At 45.2% G+C, this 27,395-nt stretch overlaps 1 protein-coding gene across 2 annotated transcripts in view; it reads left to right on the forward strand.

Moving 5' to 3' along the window:
* The first annotated feature begins 209 nt into the window (after positions 1 to 209).
* The window catches only part of TTYH3 (tweety family member 3), a 73,929-nt gene continuing 46,743 nt past the window's right edge, over positions 210 to 27,395 (forward strand). For both annotated transcript variants that reach the window (XM_088174307.1, XM_014870405.2), the window contains exon 1: positions 210 to 373. In XM_088174307.1, the coding sequence (XP_088030433.1) occupies positions 251 to 373 (123 nt within the window). In that variant the 5' untranslated portion in view covers positions 210 to 250. The remainder of the gene's footprint in view (positions 374 to 27,395) is intronic.

A 27,395-nucleotide genomic window follows, 5' to 3' on the forward strand; every position in this document is an offset into this window, starting at 1 on the left:
CGGTCCCGGGGGAGCCGTGCGGGGCCGGGCCGGGGCGGGGCGGCGGCGGCGGCGGCGCCAATGGGAGCGGGCGGGCGGCGCCGGGCGCGGGCGGCGGAGCCTCTGGGCGAACAAAGAGGGAGCGGGAGCGGGCGGGGGCGCGGCGAGCGGCGGGCGGGGGGACACCCGGCCATGCGGGGCCGGCGGGCGCGGCGCGGGTGAGGCGGGCGGCGCTCCATGGCCGGCGGCTCGGGGTGAGGCAGGCGCGGGCATGGCCGGTGTGAGCTACTCGCCGCCCTGGTGGGTGAGCCTGCTGCACCGCCTGCCGCACCTCAGCCTGCGCTGGGAGCTCACCGCCGCCGACTTCCGACCGCACGACGCCGAGTACCAGCAGGTGGGTCTGCGGGGGGCTGTGTGTGTGTGCGGGATGCGCATCCCCGGCTGTGCGGGGCAGCGGGTGCGGGGCTCGGCCCGCCTGGAGGGAGGAAGAGGAGGAGGAGAGGGGGGCGTGCGGCCCCGCTGGGGCTCCCCGGGTGCGTGTCCGTGCTGCCGTGTGCCCCTGCCCCGGAGGTGCGTGGCCGCTGCACGAAGGGCAGGTGCCCCCGCAGGGCCGGGGTGCGGGGCTGGGGCAGGAGGTCACCACCCCCGGCGGGATGGGCAGCAACCCCGAGCTGCCCCCAGCCTGCCTGGAGCCTAAGCCCTTTTTGGGAGAAGGTGAAATTATAGACCGATAAAATCTTTGAGGTTGGAAAAGCCCTCCCAGATCAGCGAGCTCAACCTTCGCCTGGATCCCGCCGTGCCCACTGAGCCGCATCGCCAAGTGAGCCCGGGAGCGGGGCAGGAGCCAGCGCCGCTGGCTGCCCCGGCCGGTCCCAGCGCTGCCCCGGCGAACGCACCGTCCCGGCCTGGTGGCCCTGGCCTGCCCGCAGTCCTCCATGGGCTGTGACAATCCTCCATCGGCTGTGACAGTCCTGTGCAGGCTCCGCTGACCATCCCCATTGATGCCGCCAGCCCCGCAGCGAGGCCAGCAAAGGCAGCAGTTTTGGTGCCTTTCCAAAACCGGCTGCCTGCCTGCTGGAAAACAGATGACTTAATGCACGAGAGTGGCGTTAGCATCAAGTGCACAGGAGGATGCTCGCTGAATACTTGTGTGCAGCTTTTTTTTTTTTTTTTTTTTTTTTTTAATGCCGCTTAGCCTGTATCCTGTGCTTGGTTGGCTAGGCATGTAATTAAAATGATTGTGGAGTGAATCTGTGTGCTCCAACATCTGTGTTCTCTGCTGTCATCTTGGAACAGAGCTGCAGTGACTCTGCTGCCTCGTTTTGCCACGGTCTCTGGTTTTGAAAACACCATTTTGGCTTTTCTGAACATACTTGCAGTGTCCTATATACATAGCCTTGCTAGCATGCACACAGTCATGAAAGCCAAAGCATCTAAACAGTTCTTGTTTACCTTAGAAGTAGAAGGTATTAGAAATACTTTAGGAAGCAGTATGTTTTGGCTTTTTGTTCTAAACAGATGGACAGATCTGAGGACTGAAGCTAGAGCGAAATGTGAGAGATGTATTTAAAGAGCCATGGGTAGATAGAAGGGAATATCTTTATACCAGTAAATCAAAGGGACTTCCGAGCTTACTTTGTATTTTGAGGCTTCAATTTGTTAATTTGTTTTAGTTCCCTTGGCTTAGCAGAGTTCAAGATGGCCACATGCAGATGTAACGCTGCACAGCAGCTGAACTGTATTTCCATGACCTCAGAGGGTAGCTGCCTTTAAAACCCGGGATATGCGATCCTGGAGATGAGAAGTTAAGAGTTCATTGAAAGATCTTCTTGTGAGTGTGTTATCACGAAATAGGCACTCGGTGACCTTTTGAATAGACAGCAGATGTACCAGTTTTCACTTGAATTGCTTAAAAGCATTCCTAGTAATAATCTGGGGTTGTGTTTGTTTGTCTGATAATTTTTCTACAGTAATCATATTCCCACTTAAAGCCTTCTGCTGTTCTCCTCCTGTGTAGCTGCCTCCCCCTCCCTTGATAACATTAAGGACTTCTTGCACAGCAGTCGATGGCCTTTTAAGTCTTAACATCAGCTTGCAAGAAAACATTTTATCAAATCCAAACTTGAATGTCTGGATTATTGAGGCGTCTGTCATCTAGAGAATGATTTGAGCAGCAGCAGCTTTGCTGGTTTTGGTGTTGGTGAGGTAGCAAGCAGGCTCCAGCACTGCAGCCTGTGCTGTCGGTGTCGTGGTTATATAACGACGCTGCTGTGGCTCTGTGAGTTGACTCTGGAGTTCCTAGGCACATAGATTAATTCTAATGCAGTGAAACAGGGAAACGTAATCCAGGACTGGGAACTGTAATGCTAAATGCTTCTTGTGCTTTAAGTGCTTCTGCAGGTCTTTTGGTTTGAATTCTAGATTTTTTTGTATGAATTTGAGTCTCTTGCTCTGTTTGCAGCCTATGTTGGCATTGTCTTCCCTTATCTTTAGGCACCTTTCTTATTTAACAGGTGAGATCATATACATCCTCAAAACTGGGAAGTCCATTTTTAAATTTTAACATTGCCTTATTTTAATTTTCTTTGTAGGTCTCACTGGCGCAAATTATGTATACTTTTGTTTTCTATTCCATTAGTGATTGATACTCTGATCCTTAAGTATGAACTGTTAAACTACACACGGCATTTGATTTCTCCAGGGGCTGAGGAGAGGTCAGTGGGGGATGCTAGATGAAGTTAATGGGGACAGGTAAGGGCAGGGTATCCCTAGGTGCAGTAAGGAAGGATTACCTTTGCTAAACTATGTGACTCCATCAGGTAGCTGGACTGTTGTCATAAATAGCCATACAGCTGGGCTCAGTGTCCAGTCCCATTCTGACATGTTTTGAGGAAGGAAGCAATGTACCCTTTCTGATTCTTCTCTAGAAAAGATTTCCCAACCCGTGACCACGGGAAAGCAGCACTCCTCTTACAAAACTCTTTACTTTTAGTAACCTTTGAGAAAATCCCCACCTGTTTCTTGTACTTGTGTTTTGATGACAGTCTTTGAAATCGTGCATCAACTGAACATTCCACTCCAGCCAGAAGTGGAATGCAGTGGCTTGGGTTTGCATGTTGTCCTGTCACTTGTTGCAGTGCCACGTGCTGCTGCAGGTGAGGAGGCTGCTGCCTGAAGAGGCTTTGCACCTCTGCCTAGGCAGGATTAGTGTAATGCCAAGCCACTATTCCCCTGAAGCAGCAGCCAGGTGATTGTGCCCTGAAACCTCTCTGAAGGCGGGCAGATAAGCACACGCTGCCAGTCTTTGAAGTCGAGGTCTTTGTTAAGTCTTCTGGGACCCTGGGTGATGGGGAATGTCTTGCAGGATGCAGATCCAATGGCTGCTTCTGCTGTTCTGTCCCCACCAGTCCCTTGGCCAGAGCAGCAGGGGCGCCTGCTGTGTGCTGGGCTGTCTCAAGGCGGCTGCAGCCATTGTGTACCAACCTACCAGGGCTTCCTCCTTTTGTCTGAGAGCATGAGAAAGGCTCATGGCAGTGCTGCTGCCAAGGGCTGAGATCAGTGCAGCTGCAGGTTTTGGCTGCATACCTTCTTCACCTGAGTCGGGCTCTAAAACACTCTCTTGGTATTACTTTACTCTTTATCTTCTCCCACAGAGTATCTTGTTGCATTAGGTTGGACCAGTGTATGTGAGTGTGGAGGAGCAGAACAGATCCTTCCCCTCTGGAGTAGATTGTTTAAAAATGTATGTGTATCCTGATGTCCTTCAGATGCTCTGCTTCTGCCACAACCAGCAGTACAACCAGTTGGTTTCTTTTTCTGGGGGAATTGAGGTGAATCTCCATGTAGAATGAGCTGGGGTTTATCCTTCTTCTGCAGAGGTTTGCCATGCTGGTGACTTCTATCACAGCTGCCTTCGTGTGGCTGCAAGCCTGCAGGACTTGCTCCATAGTCCTCCCTACAGAGGATCTTATCAGACCAGTTCTTTTCCTAATCCTCCCATGAATCATTGGGGTTGAAAATATCTTGATATGAACAGCTTTGTTCTGGCTGTATTCTCATCTGAGTCATACTGCAGTGCTCTGCAAAGCCTTTTCATTGTGTAGTGAGTCACAAATTCTAGAGTGAAGGGAATGTAAAAATGGAGCAGAGCTCCTGTTCCTTCTGACAGCATCATGCTAATACCAGTTCTGGTCTCCCTTCCTTTTGCTGCTGCTCAAATCCTGATGATCTGGTAACAGTACTGTCCACTTACTTTCCAGTTCGGTTGATTGGCCCAGTGAGATGGTCCTGAGACTGCTGCTGTCACTAGTTTAATTAATTTAGCAATGTGAGTACTCCTACTTGTGACTGACTTAGCTGCATGGCATTGAATTTACTTTCTTTCTCAGGGTAGAGTTGGTTAAGAGCCTTGAGGTAGTGTGGAGGTCACATGCTGGAAAGAAACAGAAAAGCTGAATAGCTTTGTAACACAGCACAACAACAGGTAATGGGATATCTGCTCCAGTCAGGGTATTTGTATACTCTCAGAAAAGGAGACTACAGCACTTCAGCTCTTGAGTCTGACTGTGGGCTGAGAAGTGCTCTGTGAACAGTGAGGGAGAAAAGAGGCTGTAAAAGCTGAGCCATGGAGCACTTTGGAGTTTCTGCTTTTTCTTCATTGCTGGAAACTGGCAATGTTGACACAAACCTATGTAAACGCATAGGTTATGTGTGAGTCAGGCTGGAATAAAGAAAAATCCTCCAACATCTTTGAAACTCTTCCCTTGCACTGCTTCGTGCGCTCTCAGTACGAGTCAGAACTGCAGATGCTTGGTTAGTAGGTGTAATGGCAGCTGTTTGTGCTTTGGAAGATGACTGATGATTGATTCACTCCAATTAAGATGCAGAATCGTGCTGAAGGAAGCAGTGATAAGAGCAGGGACATGTTCTAGTCCTTGGCTTTGAGATGCTCTCTTCGGTGTTGTCACCCAGGAGTTTCCTATCATACATCTGTCAGTGCTTTCGTGTTGTAATGTTCTTTTTCTCCCTCTGTACGTGTGCTGAGAAGGGATCCAGCAGGGAAAGGTGCTGTGTAAGCCCAACGATCCTTCCCATTTTTTGGCTTGCAGTCTCTAATCCAAGGCATGTGTGTTTGAACCCATAGCCAAAGGTTCAGCAAGGAATTAATTCTGTCAGGTACTTTCTGGCTCTGTGAGGCTGTTTCCCTACACATAACAGCTAATGTCATCTTTGAAAGTATTTCTTGGCTGGAGAAACATGATGGAGCCCAAACTGCCAAAAAACTTGGATTATAGAGATTGTTTTAGAACTTCCTCTACTGTACTGGCATCTTATTTCAATTTTGAAACCAAGAGTCTTTCTGTAAATTGGAAACATGTGTATTAGTCGAGTTGGATGACGTGTTTTTGTCTAGTTGGCTCAAAGTCAGAGGGTAATGTGCCTTTCTTTAAGGGGTTGGACTGAAGGTTTCTTTCTTTCAAGAACAGATGGACCTCTTCCAAGGTTTGATCAGCTATTCTGCTGTAGCACCAGTTTGCTCCTATTTCCAGAAAGGTTAAGTGACCCCTGTTAGTAGAATCCAATGTTTTCTGATGAAATTGAAGTTGTTTTTATTTTTTTTAAGAACTGCTGGTAAATTCCCTTTCCTTTACTCATCAGTGTCAGCCGCATGAGTAACGATGCAGTAATGCCTCCCATCAGCAAACTGGTGCTGTGCTCTGACTCTTCTGTCTTTGATCTGGAAGAGCCTTTACTGAGGAGCTGCATCACAATGAGTAACCAAAAATGTAGAACCAAGGCGATTTTTGATGGCTGATTTTTACCAAAGTTAGACATAAAATGTTTTCTGTTGACCATTCATCCAGTCATGCAGCAGCATATGGTATGCAGAGAGGAAAAAAAGTGCACCTTTGCCAGCTTTCTGTCTGCAGCCTTGCTTTGTTTTGCTGACCCATGCTGTGCTGCCACGTTTTCAGATGGTCTCCTGAGAACTGCCAGTTTCTGGAAACGCTGGCTGTAGATTACTCTACTCTAGAAAAAAAAAAGTAACTGTTCCAAACATATGGTTTTAGCAGAGTACACAGGGGTAAAAGGGGTCTTGGAGAAATGTGAAACACCTTGTGGTACGTGGAGAAAAGGAGATACAGGTGAGTATGCAAAGATGTAAATCACGTTTGCTTCCTCTGGGTAGGATTCTAAAAGTATTTATTCTGCACAGAGAAGATGCTGGTGCCCAGCCTGGTGAGCTTCCCACTCTTAAGACACGTTTATGGAACATGTGGTGCCCTGAAGGTATCATGCTGGTCTCAGCTGGAAGGGTAGAACCAGAGTTAAAAATGTGTCTGGTTGTGGTGGCCAGCCACTGGCACCCTGGTGCTTCTGCACCTACACAACATTTGTCTTCCTGAGAATGCTCCATTTTTATCCACATGAGTGTAACACCATATGACTCCTGATCTGCAAAACCTGATCTCTAGCAGTCTGGAGAAAGGGGTAAGCAAATTCAGTTCAGTCCTACCATGTCTTGTCTCTTTTTGTTCTTTTCCCCTTCATGCCTTTTCCTCCTCAAGCAGAGGAACATCTGTGGTCTCCAGGTTAACAAAATGCTTTTGTTTAAATCTTGATCCAATAAAGCAAGCAGTGCTTAAAGCAGATGTTGGTGTAGATTTTAAGTGTCCCTTATTTTTTGTTATTAGGGAAAGTGAGAAATTCTTACCCAGAAGAATATATCCCATTAGGCATGACTCTGGAGATTAAGGGTAGGAAGTCAGGTGCTTTCCCTGACTTAATCCCAAGGCTCTGAATGTGGATTAAGGGGCTGTGCCACAAGTCTTCTTGATCTCTTACTTGTATTTTGGAATTATATTTATTTTGGAAGCTATAAACAAAAATCTGTCCATTCAGTACAATAGAGAGGAAAATTATGGGCCTGTGTCTCATCAGGTTTCTTGCTTTGTGTCTTTGGAACAGACAGTCAGAGGAGCAAGCACCCTCCAATACCTTGGAATTTCTTATTTTCTGTTCTTTTTTTTTTTTTGGTTTGGTTTTTTCCTCTCCTTTTTCTCCTAGGACAAGGCTAATTTTACACCTCTTCTTCTACTCCCCTTCCCTTACCAGCTCCTTGTGATGGAAAGGGTGAAGTCCAGAGTGGCTGGTGTTTGTGTTATAAGACTGTGCTGTGGCACCCCGGTGTGACCCCTTCCAGGGGACACTCCTGTACCTGTGAGGATGGGTGTGCTGAAGGCCCAGGTGATGGCCAAAGCTTCTCCTGAAGTCATCCTTTCACACTCTTTGATGCCAAGTGAATTTGCTTGGGTGGCTGCAAGCAAGCAGTGAGTAAGGTGATGCTCACTCTTAATTTTCTTAGGGTGGAGGGGAGTCAGCACCTCGTTTGCATTAACCTCTTGGTGGCTGCCAGTTCTCTTCTTGTGTCTGTTTTAACTTTCAGTAGTAACTTTTCCACCAGTTATGGTGAGATTTCCCATTCCCTTTGAGTAGGAGAACTTGGCTTGTTTTCAGCTGAATGTGATTCCCATAGCTGGGGGAAGGGATGTGATGTCTGGGAATTTATTTGCTCTAAGATTCAGATGAGACTTGAGTAACTTTGGAATATATCAGGATTACCTACTGTACTGAACCTCAGTTCTAGCTTTTAAGACATGATTAAGACTCATAATACTCAGGAACTTATTGATGTATGCTGAGGAGATAATGATAATAATATCCAAGCCCAGTAACTTTGCTCCTCTCTTGGCAAGGCTGTCTGCATTTTCTGGATATGTCACCCTACCAGTTCTTTGTTTTAGTTGATGACAATGATTAACAAGACAGATGAGCTAAAATCAAGGAGGATCAAGTTCATGCAGGACTTTTAGTCCTGGGGATGCATTCGTATGACAGTCTGAAAAAACAAAAAAAGTCATCAGTGTTAGAAATCCTCTCCTTTCCTCCACTTCAAGGGGTGACTGATGTTGTGTTGCAGTGTTGAAAAACTAGGAATTTGTTACATTTATTTTCAAACCAATAATTATTTTTGCTGCATGGTGATAGGGTTTCTAGGTATCTAGTGAATAGTGACTGGGGAAGAGCTATGCTGGTGCTATTTCTTTTGTTTTCTGTATTAGATAAACTAGAAAAGAGCAAAACTTTCATGTTGCAAAAGCTTTCATTTCAAACCTTTTTTTTTTTTTTTTAGATTTCTGCGTAATGAGCCACTTATAGTTTGTGAGTCTGATCTCCTAATTGTGGGCTTTAGGGTTTGGTAAGCTGCAAATGTGCACGTTTTTTTCAAAGTAGTCATTTGTGTGCTAAGGCTGCAAGACTATTCTCTTGCAAGAAAAAAGAAAAGTAGGTTAGTGTGCAGTCCATGGCCACAGCAGTTGGTGTAACTCAGTCACGGTACTTGTGCCATAACCCTCTCCAGGCACTGCGATATGAAAGTAACATTTGCAATAATGTGTGCTTTCAAATGCTTATCAGGTTGCTTGCTTCAGCAGATCTAATGTGTGCCAGCCCTCTTTTAAGTTATTATTTAAACAAATGGGTGGTTTTTGGTCAATGGTAAGAGCAGCATTGAAACCATCCAGGGAAAGGGCTGACACTCCCTCCCCTTCACCTTCACTTAAACTGGAGCTGCACCCTCGGATTGCGATTTCCTCGGTCACTACTAAATGCTTTTTCTGGCTGATATGGCTCAGAATGGTGCCACACGTGCATATGCATGAAAGCCCTTTGTAGTGTGAAATTAGGGATGAAAGATATTGCTAATCGGCCCTAACAATGCGGGACTTATTCCTGGACGAGGGGAGAAGGGAATGTGGGGAATGGATGTTTCACAAATGTATAACACATTCAGGCGCGTTGTTATGCCAGTGTTGGTGTCTGTGCACGGACGCCCTTTTCAGGCTGTAAAATGCTGCTGTTCATGCAGGGAATTTAAACAAGCCGCCTATTCAACGCCGAAATTCAAAATAACGCCAAAATCCAAATGGAGGCACTTCAGTTGCATAATAGTGTCTGTTACAAGGAGGCCTTGGTGCAGTAGATGATGTAATGCTCCTTAAGATAAGGCCCAAGCTGGGGTTGGGGAAAAAGGGAGGACGGTGTCAGTGACAGAGCCATTAAAAGTATTGCTAATGGTATCAAAGCTATCCATAGGGTGTTAATTAGCACGCCTGAATAATTCCAAAGCTGATTGTGTTACAACTGTACATGTGGAAAAACTGCTCACTGCTACCTGTTTTCTCTGATTATAATCGCTTTTTCCCTGGGGTGAGCTTTCTTGAAGTTCAACAGTGTGCTCAAGTTCCTGTAGCTGATAAACTGGTAATTTTGACACTTGCTATAGGAGCGAAGGCTGCCTCATTCTGCCAAAGAGAAGCTTTCTGCTGCTTGCAGGAATTGCGATGCTTCTCATTGGGGCTGTGCCTGGAGCTGCTACTGTTCCAAGGCCTCCGGCAGTTTGCTACTTTATTTCCTCCTAAAGCTTGTGGTTAATGCATCCCTCTTTAGTTTAGTTTAGGAGTATTCTTTGTTGCATCCTCGCTGCGAGTGCCTCCGATGTGTTTTTGGTCAGAGGGGTGACACAGGATTGCTGCCTTACCTATGGCCCGCCCCATCCCCTTTCTCCCTACTCCTCCAGTATTCACTCCAGGAAACGCTGAGAAAGTCGGGAGTAATGGAATTCATGAAATTCAAGCTGTGCTTCAATGGAAACGTGTTTTCAATTTCTGCCTCCTCGGGAGCCCGGCACTGAGCCGTGATTGTGGCGCTGGTGGGGGCTGGGGCTGGCATGAATGGAAGTGCCGGAGTCAGCGCTCTGCCGAGCCTCTCGCCCGCATCTCTCCGCATTCAAAGGCTGCCGAGAGCTTTGTGGCAGCTTCAGGAAGCGTTTTTGTATTCATCTCTCCCAAAAAAAACCCCAAAAAACAAAAAAAAAAAAACCGGGCGTTTTCCTGCTGGGTTTGATCTGGCTGTCGGGGTCTGAATGACAGTGACATGTTGGAGAGGAACGTGATGGGGGAAGCATCAGCTGGGGCTGGTTTATCCCCCCTCTCTGCTCTTGATCCTGCTCACGGTGTCCTTTGAGTGTCCTGCAGCCGATTAAGGGTGAGAATTATAATGGTGACTCAAAAGCCTTTGGTAAAACTCATTAATTCATTCCTCCTTTAATTAGACACCCAGCCATGGGCTTATAATTATCAGAGCCCAGGAACGTTTGCAGCTGTAATAAGCTGTGCTGCATCAATTGCAGAAATCATGGATTTTTGGCAAATGCAGATATGGTAAACTCTTCTCAGGTCTGGTTTTTTGGTGAGGAACATGCAAGGGTATAGAAATGAAAGAAGCAGCTGAGTGTGTGTTGTGAGTGACCTCTGGCTGAATCTTGCTTTGTGGTGTTGAACTGAGAGGAAAGGGTGGAGTTGTCCTGCTTATAAATATTTTTATTCCTTGGGAGGTGTAATAATACAACTTTCAAAGAGAGAAAAGAGGAAGCAGAATCTAATGAAAGTATTATCTTAATATGGAATATTATATTAAACCTTTAGCACCCGAGGGAATTACACTTTTGGAATAAGTGTAGCATGAGCAGTTGCAGACGTTGCACACAGCACCCATGTTGCTTTTTGGAAGTTAGGGAATAGCTGGGTGTTCTACAATGAAAAGTACCAGGTACTTTTTTTGAGTCTTCTGGGGGAAGAAAATCAATAGTGAACTTCTATTATTTTGTAGTCTCTTCTTGTTTCTGAAATGGGAAGCAAGGTAATTTTCAGAACTAATTTTTGCAGCTTACCTCCAGCAACAGATGATTGGGGTCTTCTGAGAGAAGCTTGTGCTGCTTCTGGTACCTTTGAAATGCTCATGGGTCTTTTTCTTTTGCAGAAGAAGAACTAGAGGGAAGGCTGAAAGGATTTTAGGGGACTTGTTATTTCTACTCTATTGCATCTCTGCTTGTAATTCTGATCCTTGTGAACACCATGGCAGACCCCGATAATATGATCTCCTTTTAGCATTGGACTGACAGGCTGTCAAGTGCAAGCAATCCAGAGAAAGGCACAGACTAGGAAAAGGCTAGGGATGGAGATAGCTGGCTGCCACTGGGCATAGACAGAGATGATTGAAGACATAGGTTTCCTATTTTTAATATTTTTTCTTTTGGAATTTTAACTTGAAGAAGGTTAGAATTAGCACTTTGGACTTGAGAAAATAGGAGCTATTGTACAATAGTAGATCAGAGGTACTGCTAGGCAATGGCAAGCATTAATGTTCATGTTCCCTTGAGAGGGAAACTGTTTCAATTGGAGTAGGTGGCAGGAAAAAATGGATCAGCTGTGTTTGGGTCTTTTTCTGTCTGGATTTAGTGGAAAGCACAGATAGTACATCCAGTAAGGATGGAATGATTTGTTTGACACTTCTGTAGTTAAACACAAGTCTTTACTTCTGATGAGGGTGCTATTTTAAAACCACTGTACAACACTTGTTGTGTGCCTTTTTGTATTACAGTATGTGGCTGCTGGCTTCTGTTTGTCCTTCCCATCCCCTCCCCACACAGTCTGAGTTATTGCTGGTTTATGAGACTGAGCAGTGCCTGGAACTTGGGTAGGACTGCACTTCATCCCTGTCCTCTGAGGTCAAATATGCTGGGTCTGCTGGCCTTTCCTTATTTCTGTATATATTTAAAATTCCTACAGGTTAGACAACAAATGTTGGATCAACCTGAGTAGGCAAATCAGCCGGAGCAGCAAATTCACAGGGTTAAAATTGCCTTTCAATCTCATAAGTACGACTTGGTAAATATCCTGCTGAGGTTCTTTGCTGGTCTTGGAGATCATGTTCTGGGGCAGGTTTTGTACTCTAGAAGTGAACCTCTTGATCACTGCAGAGGTTGCAGGGTTTTTTTGAGCTTTTTCAGCCTGACCTGCTGCAAACTAAAAATCTCTTCAAACACAAGCTCTTCGGCATTTAAATGTTCCAATATTAAATGGCAAACTGAAGATGATGAATATGAAATAGGTCAGGTGCTGTTGACAGAATTCTCCATGTGCACAAGCAGTGCTCTGGGAGGTGTTTCCAAGGTCTCTCTGTTAAGCAGGCAGCTCTTGGAGAAGCTGTGGAAATGCTCGTGGATGCTGGGAGCGTTCTGCTGAGGTGTAAATAACAAGGTTGGACAGTTTATGCTGGCTCTGCTGTTTTTATTAGTGCAGCTTAGCTCTCGCCTTGGGTGATGTGGAGGTTATGGGAGAAGGAGGAAGGGACAAGCTGTGAACTTGCCTCCTCTCCCAGCAGAGGATGATGAGAAGGTATGGGGATCTGGTTACCCTAATCCCCCCTTGGCATGTTAATTCTTCTTGTCTCTGTACTTGTATCTTATGTCTGAAATTCTTACTTGAGGCAACTGCTTGCTAGGTCACGTGTGCCTCACTGCAGTGCCCTTTCAACCTTTTTTGTGTGGGTTTTGTTGCAGCTATTAAAATTCAGTTGCCTGCTATAGTATTTTATCACTGTTAATTTTGTTCTCAAGAAAATGTTGCTCTGAGATATGGCTGCTTGTCTTATTCCTGTCCTAAATACGTTTACTGACTATTTGCTAGATAAGACATCTTCTGCCTGTGGTTGACCCACCTTTTGATGTCCTCTGCAGATCTAAGTCCATTTTTGTGGAAAGATCTGAATCTCCTTCTGCTGATGGCAGGAGATGCACTTCTTGGACCACAGCAAATACCACTGGTGAAATGTAGTTCTGCAGGTGTAACCTGTGAGCTGGACTCTCACCACTAACTTAGTAGGTTTGGTTTACATGTGCTGGCTCCAGCAAGGGTGGTCTTGATTATGTGATGCAATGAATTAAACACAGGGTTCCTGAGAAAGAACCAACTTACAGAACAGGCTTAGAATGCTTGTCAAGGTTCAAGTTCAAACCAGGTGTGTCTTTTTTCTGTGCTAAAGTGAAATTTGCTGCTTTGTCAGATTTAGTGAATGTTGAGCTTCCTTTCTAACATCTGTGCCTTCAGCTGGGACTCGCCAGCAGTTTAGTTCTTTACTTCCTACTCACAAACACATCCATCAGCATTTCTTTGATACTAAAGCTAGTCCTACAACACTGTCATCCTTGAGGATGTGATCCACTAGGCTTTCATCCTTGAGTTTATGTTCAACTAGCCTTTGACATGCTGTTGCCTCCCAACAAGTCACTGGTCGTGTCTCCTGGGGAAATAGAGATCCTGAGTATTTTCTGTGTAGCTGCACTCAGACCTTGGTCAGTGTGTGGTCATGGTCTTGTGCTATGAATATTGGTATCTGTAAACAGGGCTGAAGCTTCTGGAAACTCAGTGAGGGATATATTTTTCCTGTTAAGAGCAGGGCAAGTGTGAAATGCAACCACAGCTGTTCTAACACTGCAGTGAGGAAGTGCTGTGTGGTGAAAAGTTTGACGTTAACTGCAAGTTGTATATTCTTTTTGTAGTCAAAACAATAACTATACTGGGATAAAAACCTTGTTCTTGGTACACCTGTGGTTTGGCCCGTGTGGCTCTTTGTCAATATTTCTGCTGATGTAGATGAGTGAGCTGATGGCTGGAGGAGGAGCTCATGTGTGTGCACATACCATCAGCTGGGGGAGTGATGCTGGCCACTGCATGTGGCCATCAGTGCTGCTCTTGGGGTGCTGGTTCTTGCACAATCCTGGCTGTAAAGATCTAAAGCTCTTCCAGTGCTGCTGAGAGGGCTCTCAGTAGGTAGGAAAGCATCTCGTGTGGTTCCCAGCTGCTCACAAGGAGCAGGATCTTTAGGCTGTTTATGTTGCACGCTTTGCTGTCATGTATTTACCATCCAGGCAGCAGCCAGATAACCCCCCGAGCTTGTGCCCCTGGTAAAAAGGCTTCCAAGGGGGGTTCCACATTCCAGGCACGTCCTGGCTCAAGCTGAGTTAGTCATGCGTCTCACCAAGCGTGTCAGATCTGAAACGATCTGTCTCTCTTGCTTCTGCTCTTTAAATCCCTGCACTGTAAAAGACAGTAATCAACAAAAGGGCAATTGGAGTTGTGGAGCCTGGTTACATGATCTTGTCACTTCTTTCACCGTGATCTTCCGAGACAATGTTTTGAGTGCAGAAGTATTTTCAGGAGCCTGGGAAAGTGGCTGGGACTGCACTATTCAGCTGTAGGGCACTGTCTCAAATTAAATAGTAGCAGCCAGTGACACGAAAATGAAAAATATCTCATTTTTTAGGAGAAAACCAAATGAAAACTTGATGCCATGCTATTGTTCATCATCATATTTTGTATCTGGAAGCTACTGCTAAAGCTCCTAGTCATTATGTGTGGGATTGCACTATCACATCTTTAAATGTGTGCAAAAACCTGTTCATGTGCCTTCCCTTACATGCTTTCCACCTGAGGGCATAATCTAGTGACAATACAATCACTTCCATAGCAACCAGCATGTGATCAACAGGATTATGGCACCTACAGAGGATGGAGGCACAAAGAATTCAGAAAGGAAGTTCCCCCTCATGTAAATACCCTCATTATTATGGAGCAAAGCAGGGTAAATAGTGACGTGTGTGTGTGTGGCACCCAGGGCTGTGTCACCGGGGAACGGGGAGAAGGAAGGGCACGGGTTCACGTGTGTGGTGTGTCCTTAAACTGATGTGACAAAGCCTTAAGAAGGTGAATCTGTGTCGTTGGCAAGGCAAGGTAAAGCCTACAGAGAGCCTGTTACTGATCTCAAGGTGCAAGTGCACCAGCCTGCATTGTCTCAGCTAATGAGATTAAACCCCTGAAGGCACCAGGGACATATTCTAGCCGTATCTTGCCTTCCTTTTTTATACTTCCCAATCATGGACACTCTCATCCTCCAGTCTGTAGAGGGTGAGGTTTGTCTGCTATAAAATACTGCATTTTCCCCCACTAATGCTGTCTGCAGAGTTAAATTTAAATACTTTCTCAATACACATTCAAGCTTGTGCTCTCTTTTAGTATAAACTTGAGCTGTTTTATTGTCAAAGAACCAGCAAAGTCAAAAGCTTCTGTCTTTAACTCCTTCTGCAGAGAAGACAAACAGTGTCATGTAATGTTATTCTGCAGACCCATAAAGGAAAGAGAACTACTTTACTTGCACACAGTTACTGCCAGTGGTATTGTAGCTGCTTTTATGCTGCATACATTTAAGTGAGAACAGTTACTGAGACCTTTGTAAGAGTGTTTGAGCAGCTGCTCTGCTCTACTTTGTTCTGCAGTTTATGCACCACTTGCTTTCGTTCAACAAAAGGCAGCATGAAAACACGGGAGTTATTGCAGATATTTGGTCTGTGGCTTCAGGGTATCTTATCATGGGGCTGGTCAAAATTTCTTTCTAGTGAATTGCTCTCGCTCTTCAGCGTTTGGGTGATGTAACGAATGACTCGATTGCTTCAGTCAGTCAAAAGCACTGCTTGGCTCTCTCCCAGGAGCTTTAACACCTGCTAAAAGGGTGAAAAATTCTGGGCAACTGCTGCCAGCCCTTAAGTGCTGTGAAAAGTCTCTTGTCAAAGATCCAGCTTTCTGTCCAGGTTGGGAGTCAAGATAATGTTCCCCACTAATCTCATGGCCTTGGTCAGAGCAGCTCTAACTCTCTATTGTTTTTAGAGAGCCGAGTTTGTGGAAAGGGATCCTGATCACTAGTTGTGATACAAAATTGCTGAGGAGGACGTGACTGTCTTCTTTTTATTGTATTTTTACTGCTGGTCCTGCAATCAGTGAGGTCTGACAGCCCCACCTGATGAGAGAATAAGCTTCAGTAAGAGATACTGTGTGTCCTACACTGGGGCAAATAGGGTTTTTTGTTCCTGATTAGGATGCTCATCCAAAATATATTCACAAGTGAGGCTTAAAATACCTGTTTATAAAGAATGGGAAGAAAAATTCCCTGTAGGGAAGGGAGGATCTCAAGCCTGAGATATTTCAAGTGCAAGTTGAATGTATGGTGCAGCCTGCTTAAAAATATGTAAAAAACTACTCATGCAAAGTGATACACCTGGCTCCCTTTTGTGGCAACCTTTATGGGAGAGTTCATACATAGCCTGGGGTTTTTCTGCTTTACACACTGGCGAATCCTACTTTGGGATAATGTTCCAAACAGGCCAATTGCTGATCTGCACATGTAACAAGGTATTTGGTGCCTCAGAAAAGCAGTTTGCAAATGCAGAGTTAGCCATGAAGGTAACTGTAGGTATTAGTGCTGAAGGTTGCTATATAAAGCCAGGGAATGTGGTTCACTGGTCAAGATAAGCTGGCTAAAAGTCCATCCAGTGCAGCAGTGAACTGAAAGACACTGAAATAAAAGTAAACACAGCAGACAAATAGCAAATAAGTAACTAAGCACCAGTTCCTGGTGTAGATTTGATGAAAATGTGTCCCAGGAACCACAGCAGCAAGAAAAGGTGGTATCATGTATTTCTGCATTTGTTATTCTGGAACCTCTTACTGAGAATGCTGATCTGGCACTAACAACTGTTTTTAAGTAGCCTAATTTAATTTTGAAGTTTGTGTAAGTACTCCCTGAAGGGCTGATAAAGGCTGTGTTGTTGTTAGTGGATGTGGCCAGCCTTGGTGATGATGCAAACATACAAAAGTCATTTTAAGGCATCACAGGGTGGGTGTTGAATGATGGGCCAAAAGTCAGGGCAGCCACAGGGATGGTTCATAGCAGGAATGAACCATTGCTCAGCTATCAATGGCTGTGACTGTTGTATGGGAGGCTGGATTAAATAATTTTTCCCAAGAATTTTCAGGCCGGGACTCTCTCCTGACTGTGTTGCTTCAAAGAGCTGCAGTAGATGAGTGCAGAGTAGTAAGTGGAGGAGGCAGCTGGCTGTTGTCCATTGGATTTCTTCTTCCTGTGCTGGATCCCTCCTCGTACTTCCAGTTTGAATGTTGTGGGCTGTGTTTCTAACCTGAGATGTGAGGCTTAAAACAGCAGACTGAAGAGTCTGTGCTCCTGGGTTTTCATTCTGAAAGGCATTGTAGCCCAAAATCTGCCAGTCAGTATCTGTGAACATATTAGGGAAAGAAAAAGGGTTAGTGGGTTAGAAGTGCAAGTCCCTCCCAAGGCCAAGTGAGGATCTGGTGAGCAGGAGCACTGGAGCCTGTTCTTCAGCAGGTGCTGGTGCCTCCTCCTCTGGTGGCTGCCCTTCTGCAGGGCTGGGACCACAGCAGATCTCTTGGCTGGAGGAGCCTTTTCCATTGAGGTTTGTTGGGTGATGATGCAACACCTTGGGCTTGGCCCGTCAAGCTCTTCTGCAGTAGCACTTCTGTCTTGTGATCCTCCATGCATAGAAAGCACTGGTTATTAATCCAAACGTAGCAGTAAAACACAGAAATGCACAATAGATGTAGTAATCTCAGCTTACCTAGGTAGAGACAAGAGAAAAAGGAGTTGGTGGGAAGAATAGCTCAGGATTGCACTGTGAGAGGGGGAACTATCAGCCAGTTTGGGATGTGAAAGAAAACATACTTCCTCCTTCTACTTCTTTATAGTTTTGGCTTCAGTGAGTAATGTTTTGACTTCTCTGAAGGAAGGCTTCAGTGTGTTTAGGGGTTTCAAGGTCAAAGGCCCTGGACTGCTGGGGCAATCTGTTGGTGGGAGGATGTGAAGTTTTCAGAATGCAGAACTGCAGTTGTGAGATGAATTGTCTTTTAGTGGGTGGAGAAATGGGGGAAGTCTCCATTATCAACAACAACTACCCAAAGTGTCTTAAATGTCTCGGTGAAATACACAGTGAAAAGTTGCAAAGGCTAAGTTTATCACAAGTAGAGAAATCAAATTGCAGTCAGTACCTTCTATAAAAGACACAAGTTTTACCTTTAGCTTGTGGGGCTCACTTTTTTCCTAGACAGAAATTGGTGTTTAGTGCACCTCACAGCATTATGTAAGTGCATGGAATGGTCCTCCCAGAGCAGCACTGCCAGCTGCAGGCATGTCAGGATGGAGGATTTCCTCCCTGGTGTGATCAGGTGGGACAGGAACAGGGCTGCTGCTTGCTCTGCTAACTCTGGTACCCCAGGCCAGACTGGAGCAGCAGTCCCAAGCAATGGGATCTGCTCAGGGCTGTGTCCATGTGACACACAGCTCTGTGCTGCACTTTTTTACAAGGTGTGGGTCTGTGAAGCTCTCAGCAGCTAAAGGGCACAGGGCATGTGGACTTTGCATTTCTGCCTCTCAAACTGATCCAAGCAGTGTTCTGCTGAGAGGTAGAAGCTTTGCACTAATTTCTTCCCCAGATGTAGCTGCTGTGAAAACAAATGTTGGAGGACTGTTTTCTCACAATGGTCCTCTATCAAGGGCGCTTCAGCGTTCACAAGTTACTGGATTAGCATAACAAGGGTGGTTTGAAGCAGTGCTGATAAGAGCAGAGTGTTTCCTGCTAGAATTATGATCGAGCAACTTATAATTCTGCTGTCTTGCACTTTTTTCAATCCTGGACTTAAAAGGAAAGCTTTGGATGCCTGAAGTGTCACCACTTCCTCTTCTGCATCTCTAAAGTGCAGGAGGATTTGGTGCTGTCCAAGTCTGCAGTGCACAGGCTGGGGCTGGTGCTAGAAGAGGTCATTCTTCTGGGAACTGTGGAGCATTGCAAAAATATTTCCTCCCTTGTGCTGTGTTTGGAAAGACTGTTTTTTCTAATAACCCAATAAACTGCGTGTTCTCGAGTCCTGTGTGGTTTGAGTGTTTTGTTGTTGCTGGTGGTTTTTTTATTTAGATTCTTTTTGCAACATGCAGGTGCTTAGATATACTCGAAGAGCCCAGGAGAAAACTTAGTGTTGTCACTTTCCTTACAAGTTAGACTGGAGTTTTGAAGTTGTTTTTAAAACCCCCAAACAATCAAAGCCAAACATCTTTATGTTGCAGAAATCCATGCAAACAAATTGACTTTAGGTTTGTCTGTGTGTACACTGAAACCCCAGGAAATCCCATGACTGTATGGAGCCTAAACTTTGCTGTAAGGTTTGTACTTGTGACCTGAATCTTTAAAAAATGGGTCTGTTTCTCTACAGAGTTGTAAATCCCCCTTTTTTTTTTTTTTTTTTATGGGGAGGGAGATTCTGACCAGCACTTTTTGGCATTGTCTGTAGCTGTGTGCTCAAGGTCTCTCTTACTTTTTAATTGCATTGAAGACTTTTTTTTGGTCCTTGTTTCCCATGGAATGGCACTACTGTATCAGTGCTGCAGTGCCAAGACCTGTGTGTGTTGGTGAAACTGCATCCAGCACCCATTTGGAATAAATACATTTATATTACTTGTTGAACAAATGAAATAAATGGTTAGCACTGTATTCTAACATACTGAGCACAATTTAAAATTAGATTTGGGCTGTGAACATGGGTGTTTGTCTATGATAGGCACCTGCAGGCAAGACCTCAGCAGAAAAAATTGTGGTTTCAGCATAGTCTTTTTTTGTGTAAATAGCACCTAAATCTGAGGTCCTGCATGAGGAATTCTAACACTGATGTGATTCTTCCATCCCCAATAAAATTTGCAGCATTAGACCCTTTAATCACACCTGTATGAAATGGAAGTTTGTGGCTCTGGAGGTCATGGTGCAGGAGGGTGGCTGGAACATTTTGCACTCTGGGGCTGCTCAGTGATTAAATCAGGGCACTGACCAGGCTGGAAACAGGTTTTCACACCACTCCGAGGCAGGTCTGGTTCCAGTTATAGTGTAACTAGGGCAGGTATGCACAGGAGCAGCCCTGCTAGCCAGGGGCCAGGGTGTTTGAGCAGTGAACCAGACTGAACATCTGATCCAGACATGAAACACTGGATATTCATGGCAGGTGAATTGTTATAAACCTGGCTTGGCATAAACCTGGCATGAAACAAAGTCCCTGTGCCTTCACAGTGCTTCAGCACTGAGTATGGGGTGGAAAAGTGTGGGACATGACTGGTTTTGTGTTGAATCTCCCTTTTGGAATATCTTGGAGTGCTCAATCAAGAAGCAGAAATCAGGAACCAAACAAAAGGTTGCTGGCTGATTCTTCTGTCTTCATGTGAGCTCATAGGCTTTCCTAAACCATAGCTTTTTAAAAATCATCCTGGAAAAAAACCCCCACACTTCTGGTTTTGGCTTATAGATGAGCTGTTTCCTGTCCTTCATGGCTTCTTTCTGTTTTGGAGCTGGAAACAATGCTAAGAGCAAATAGAACAACCCACGGTACTGCTGGTGAAAGGGTCTGTGATAGCAGTTTATATCTGGTTAATTTGTGACCTGCAGAACTGTAGCTGAGCAGGGACTATTCCTCTTAAAGTGCTAACATCAACTCATCCTTTCCAGAGCTTATTCTTTGTTTCTCTCTGCCCTTAGGACCACACTCTCCATCACTTTAACAGTCTTGAGCAGCTCTTGTTGCCACGTGAGCAGGTGATCAATTTTCCCCTTCTACAGCAGTAGATTATCTGTGCTGTGATGCTCTCCTTGGTGGTGTATGTGTATCTGCTCCTCACCTATGTGCATGAAAGCTCTGGATGTGACCTGTGCAATGGGAGGTGGCTGTTCTGTGTGACAGGACAGGGGTGTAGCAGTGGCACAGGTGACTCTTCACCAGAGCCCTGGAGCTCAGCTGGTGTCTGTAATGTAGCTCCAGTCTCCACCTTCCCTGCAAGCTCCCCTCTTGCAAGTCCATCTGCATTTTTGAAGGCCTCTTCAGAGTTGTATCTCTTTAGAAGAGTAATGAGGTTGAAAGTGAGATACAGGACTGTGCAGCTCAGTTCAGGCCCATCCATTTGTCAGGGAAATGATTTTCCACTGCTGCATTCCAATAGGAAGTGTCAAGCCTGATAAATAGGCTTGAGCTTCCTTACTTCTTCATTTTCCCTAGAGCTTAGTTTCTAGAAAAGACATATTGTTATGTAAAATATGGGAGATAGTCGCCAGGGACCAGCCTGGATTGGAGATAGGGCAGAAATACTTTAATTTTGAAGCTGGCTGGGTAAACAGTTAAATGAACACTTTATTTTATTTTATAGAGACTTTACTTAAAAAAAAAAGGAAGGAAGGGAACCAAAATTGACACATTGAAGTGTCTGGGAGGGAACATCCTTTCAGATGTTTGGTGTGTTGGAGATAAAGGCAGCCTCCCTTTAATCAGTGGCCTTTTCTCCAAGTGGGTTTTTAATGCACTGCAGCCAGTGAGTCTGGGTTTCTGAGTTTCTTATTTCTGGGCACTGGCTGAAATAGCTCTTCCTGCTGAAATCAAAATCGGAAATGACCTGAGCTACACATGCTGAACAAGAGGAAGAAGGAGTGGCTTGCTGGCTGGAAACTTGGTAGTTCTGTTTATCTGTTCAGTGGCTGTGAAATAATTACTTTCCAAGTGTTCAGAATTTGGCTAGTGGGACCATTCATTGTCTTGTCCATGGAAGTATGATGATGGGAAAAGGTGGTGCTCTTCTCTTAAGATCTCAGTTATAACAAAGTTTGTGACTAATATTGTTGTGAAAGCATTTTTTTATCAACATCACTTTCATAGAGAGAGTTGCCTTGAATCTGCATCAGATCTATTGGTCTGAATAAGGATTTTTACCTGCTTGGTGAACAGAAGGAAGGCACTCAGGTGTCAGCCACTCATGGAATGGACATGCTTGTACTCTGGTCACATTGGTTTGCAATGTCACACTAGTCATGTATGGTATTTAAGTGTTATCCAGTGATTCCTGGGCTCCATGGATAGAATTTAAAGTTAACTTTAGATACAAGAACCGCTTGAATATTTTTTTTCTTACAATATCAGCATGCATTCAAAAGGGTTAAGAGTTTATTTTCAAGATCATAAGCTACGTTCGTGCTTCTGAATCTTTCAGTCTGGATTGAATGATTATAAAAGGGCTTCTTCTCTCATTTAATTTTTGTGGGAGTAAATTTTTCCTAGTGCCTGTTTGCTGGGGAGTAGCCAAAGGATCTAAATCTTGACTATGGCTTAAATTTGTTTTTTCAGTTGAGGGGAAAAGGAAAAGGGTGTTTCCAGAGGGCAGACTGAAGTGACCAGCGTGCCTTAAATGTGAATGATGAGGTCTTCCTTAATGCTTTGCCCTGGCAGTCTGGTGCTTTTATATTTGCCTTGGAATGGTCAGTATCTCCAGACTAGCAGTAGTTCTCAGGCATGGTGATGTTTTCCACAGGGACCAACTTCAGTTGAAGAACAATTATAATAATGAAGTTTTGTGAATAGCTGTTCTTTCCTGTGCCTGAGAGAGCCACTTCTGTGCCTGGAGAAATCACTGAGGATTTGAGCAAAACAGACCAAAAACTAAACCTAGCTTGTCTAGAGATCAAATGCTCCACTAGAGTGAGTATTAAAAATAGTTTGGGGAGCTAAAATGATCTTTGGTGCCTACAGCAATGAACTACATGAAATAATCCTGCTCAAGTCCTGGGACATCAGAGGCTTACTTTGAGCTGACCTCCCGTTTAAAGGACTTGAAACGACAGCCCTTGCAATTCAGCTTGTCCAACTTGATTAGATTTTATCTGGAGCTTGATTGAATTTGTGAACAAGATTATAAAAAGCAACATGACTATCAATGAGGTGAATAGTCTTTGAGGGGAAATTCTCTGGTATCCCAGAGGGTAGTGCTTTTAAGTTCAGTTATGAATATTAGAATTCCTTGATTAAGTTAGTTGCAGGTTTTAATAAGGCATTCTTGCTGCTGTGCATCAGTTTAACACAAAGCTTGTGTGGTGCTTGCATCCATCTTGAGCCTCCTGAAGGGGAAGGGTCTTCTTCCCATCCTAGCTGTTACCAAGCTGGCCTTGGAGACCCTGAGATCTTATTATTTTAGGGAAAAGCTTTGATCACCAAGCACAGCAGCAGAAATAGCCTTGCTTGTTAGTGTGGAGCTGTGTCTGCTGTGCTTTGCTGCTCCAGCAGGTCAGATGGGAGATGATGACCTCTGGATAGTTCACCTAAACAACACATTTTGGTATTTGTGTGGTGGATGTCAAAGTCGCTCTCACTTGAGGACAGAGATTTACAGCCTTTTCTTGTAAGAGGAAAAGAAAATAGAGGAAAATCTGGGTAAGCGACAGGTTTGGGAAGCAGCTGTGCTACCTACTGTTTCCTTTTCCTGGCTGTTCTAGCAAGAGTGGCATTGTCTCCAGCTCTGAGACCACACCAGTGATGTGCTGAGTGATTGCCTGAGCCCGGGGAGAGCCACACTACCCATCACAGGCTCAACTGTCACGACTTTTCACAGTGGCTTTCTTGTTTTTCTTCTGTTGCTAAATGTTCAGCTGTGATGTTGGAGAAGAGAAAAAAAAGTCTGACACCTTCATATGTAGCAGCAGCTGTTAATGAGGAAAGTAATGCTTTGTCAAAACTGGGGAGATCTCACTTATTAAAACTATGCTTTTTACTGCTTTTTTTTTCTTGTTGAAGTAAAAGTAAGTTGATTCAGAAATAACAGTAATTTATATGCTTGAGAACTGTGTCCATATAAATGATTACAGACCTTTTCGGCTACTGCCAAGTAATAAAGAAATCTAATATTTAGCTGTCTGCTTGTCAAATGTCTTTACAAGTAGTTTTGCTCAAAGCAACCAACAGTAGATGTGACAGATTTTCAAATGAATTTGTACACTTAGTCCCTAAAAACTTTTTAATTGTTTTAGTTCTTAGTAGGGTGGCAGGATCTACTCCTCTCTGACAAGAAAGTGTACGAAAGTGCTGTATTTCTTGGAGCTTGTCCCTGTTTGAGACAACCATAGCAGCAAGGGGTGTGGGTATGTTTGTGTGCAGGAAATCTGTGGGTTTTGTCTTTAAGATATTAAATCTGCTCTTTGTTCTGTCCCAAACAGAGCTGGCAGCACGGATTGCTTCAGGGCCTCCCATTTCAGTGCAGGGTTGGGTCGTCAGGAGCCAAGCTTATCTATTTGACTTCATGCTGTGCTCCTCGTGTGCCTGGGTGCTGTTTGATCAGCTGAGGGGCAGGCAATTTAGGGCAGGCAGTGACACAGAATACAGTTGTTGCTGCAGTGGTTTGGCTTCTGGTTTATAAATAGTGAGAAGCAGGTAGATATTCCTGGCTGCAGAAACAACTGCTGTAAGTACAGTTGTGTAATGGCAAAAAGGGAGAGGAGCTGCTGCTTTCCCCTCGCCAAGGCTCTGAGTGGGGCAAGCTCAGAGTGAGCACTGTGGGACTTTGAGAAGATGCACCTGATCAATATGAGCTGCTCCTGCACAGACTGGGAAATAGGGCAGAGGAGTTGACTCTTTTCTTAGCTCTAAGTGCTCCTGGAAGATAGTGACTTGGGGTCTGGATGGAGAGAATTTGAGGCATTTCTTGTGCTAGAGCCTGCAAATAATTGCATTTGAGTTCTGTTTCTTAGATTAATTTTTGCTTGAATCTGTTGGGGATTTGGTTTAGGTTGTTGTGCAAGAGGGAAGCTGTAACAAGCTCTGCTGCTGTGAGCTGTGGTGCTCACAGAACAAGTTTTGCTCTTTCTCAGGAAGCCCTAGCAGGCTTCCTGCTCTTTGCTGTGGTGGTGGTGAGCCCAACAGCTGGATCGGTTTCATTCTCACGTGATGCCAGCTTCTGTGCTCTCTTCTGTTGTGAACTTTAGTGTGGTCTGGAACGCTGGGATTGGAGCCCTTTCATGGGGAGGCCGAGGCTGGGTGGTTTTCTCTGTGAGACCACTCCCTCCCCTCGCTTTCCTGAATTAATGGAGTGAAACACCTACAGAAGCAGCACTTGTGCTGTGCGGTGCTGCCTTGGAGGAGCATTCATCCTTTTGGGTGTCAGCACTTCTCTGAGCTGTGTCAGGCACAAGCACAGCTGCACATCTCACCCCTTCCCTTCCACCCCCTCCTTATTTCTACACTCCTGCCTTCCCACTTGCCAAGGAAAACCTGAGCTGTGGACAAAGATGGAGCACGTGATTATGCTCTATTCCTGTTGTGATAACTTGGTGTGGCTGCTCATTTGTTTAACCAAGGTCCTGCCTCTGGCTGACCTCGGTTTGGGACAGACAATCAATAATGGGATGAGCTGGGCAGGATGAGTGGGAGCAGGAGCTGCTGGGGATGCAGAGCAGGGGTTGAGCAGGGATCTCTCGTGGTGTGGGGATGCAGAGCAGGGGTTGAGCAGGGATCTCTCGTGGAGTGGGGATGCAGAGCAGGGGTTGAGCAGGGATCTCATGTGGGCTGGCAGCCTCCCATCTCCCTGGCTCGTTGCTGTGCAGCTCTGAAGGCAGCAGCCAATGGCGGGCAGGAGCATCCATGCACTTGGGCTCCCCAATAACTGTCGAGATGTCTTGTTTTCAGTCTGAAGATGTAACTTCTCTATTGCTGCTTCTTCCCTTTCCCTGCCCTTCCTCTTCTCTCCCCTCAGCTGGCTCATTGTATTGTTTTGAGCAATAACATGCCTGCTGTTGAGTCTCTCGGACTCTGAAGGTACTTGCTGTGTTTCTCACATCTGCAGAGCCCTGCACAGTGTGGGGGACATCTGTCACCTCTTGGTGGCCGTATCAGGTGGGGTGAGTCCTGCAGCTGGAGGTAAACCCAAGCTTTGAAGGTTTGTGCTTTGCCCAGCCCTGTAAGTAAGCTGAAAGTAGCCCTAAAATGGGGTCATCAGCCATTTCACATAGATGGACTCTTCCAGTTGTGTGCCAGCAGAAATGCTGTGTATCAAACAGCCTCGTGGTGTGGGAGCCCTGGTGCAGGAGAGGTGCTGATGAGCTGGAGCATGGTAGGGGAAGGCCACTGACATGTCAGAGCCTGACCTGTGAAGGGAGGCTGGGAGACTTGGCACCCTTCAGCCTGGAGAGGAGAAGGAGAAATGATGGATCTGTGAGCAGCCTTTGCATAACTAAAGGAAGGACTTGGAGAAGATGGTTCCAGGCTCTTCTCAGAGGTGCCCAGCAAAAGGACAAGTGACAACAACCTCAAGCTGAAATAGGAAATGGAATATGAGTGCAGTCACTTAGGATATTTTTCTTTCTAATGCTGGAGCAGGGGCTGTGGGAAGCTTTGGCGCGTTAGAGACACTCAAAACTTGCCCAGGCAAGACTCTGAGCAACCCCATCTATTAAATTAGCCCTACTTTAAGCAGCAGGTTGCACTACAGTGACCTCCAGAGGTCTTTTCCAACCTATTGTTTTCTGCTATTGTATGGAATGTGTGGAATTGAGGTTTGTCTCTGAAATCTCAGGAACATGTTGTCACAGCAGCAGTGACATGTTGACACAGTGGAGTGAATGCTATAAAGCTGGAGCTTTAAACGTGGACATTTAACACTTATGGGAATTAACCTTTCAGGACTCTGTGGTGCCTATTTTTGAGTTACTGGGAAAGGGGATGGAATAACCATGAATGCTGCATTCCCCCTTCTCTGTGGGGTGCTGAGTTAAGGCTGAATGGAGCTTTGTTTTCCCAGGTACCCCCTCCCGCCCTGTTAGTGTGATCTCAATTTTAAAAATATGCTTCACATTCATGTATTGTCCATGCAGTCCTTTCAGAAGAGTCAAGGCTAACATTAAAGACACAGTCATTCTTATTTTCTCTTTAATAAGGTCCAGTGGTGTGCAAGTGGATTGCAATCTTAACTGTAATGAAAAGCTAATCACCAGCCTTCTCCACCTTCTGGAATCCCAGGAGGTTACTGGAACAGCACACTGCCCCAGTTTCTCTACCTCATGTGTGTGATGGTTGCATTTTGTAGTTTTGATTGGTGTTTTAAGCAGGACTCTTGATAAGCTAGTTTGATAGCTGGCTGCTATGTCTAGGACCAGCATTTGACAGATGACTTCAGAGGGGGAAAGCAACTTAAGTAGCTTAATAGGATTTAGTTCTGTCTACTGTCCTGCCAGAGCATGTTATAAACCACTTTAGTGGGATTCCTTCTTTAAATATAGCCATGACATAAGTGCAGGCAGAACCTCTAAGAGAACTCTGGGAACTTTTCTGAAAAATCAATCTCTGTGGTTCAGAAGAATTGCTGAATGAATGAATATCAGTGCAGGAACGTGAGGAATCCCACCAGCACTGATCTCATGAGCAGGATAAAAGGATCTCTGAAGGCAGGCTGTGTGTGTATTAAATTACCTATAAAATGCATTGATTTCTAGTAGATATGATGTGTATGTCATGGGAAAGCAAAGCAACTAATGAAAAATCCTGTTAGGACACAGTGGGGAAAGCACCTCCTCCTTTTAACTGATGTAACCTCTATTACAGCCAAATATCCCTGTGTCCTATGTATTCCCAAGCTTGGTGGTAAAGGAAGCTAAAAGTGAGATGTGTTTGTTTTTAAATAGTTGATATAAACCAAATACTTTAAATTTTTTAGGCTAGTGGCCCATGACAGCTTTCAGCTTTGCAGGCAAACCCTAAGAGAGTTGAACAGCTTTGAAACAGTTGAAAGGAGACAGATTCCCCTCTTCCCCCAAC

This window comes from Sturnus vulgaris, chromosome 16, assembly GCF_052056855.1.
Source record: "Sturnus vulgaris isolate bStuVul1 chromosome 16, bStuVul1.hap1, whole genome shotgun sequence".
NCBI classification, from domain to species: domain Eukaryota; kingdom Metazoa; phylum Chordata; class Aves; order Passeriformes; family Sturnidae; genus Sturnus; species Sturnus vulgaris.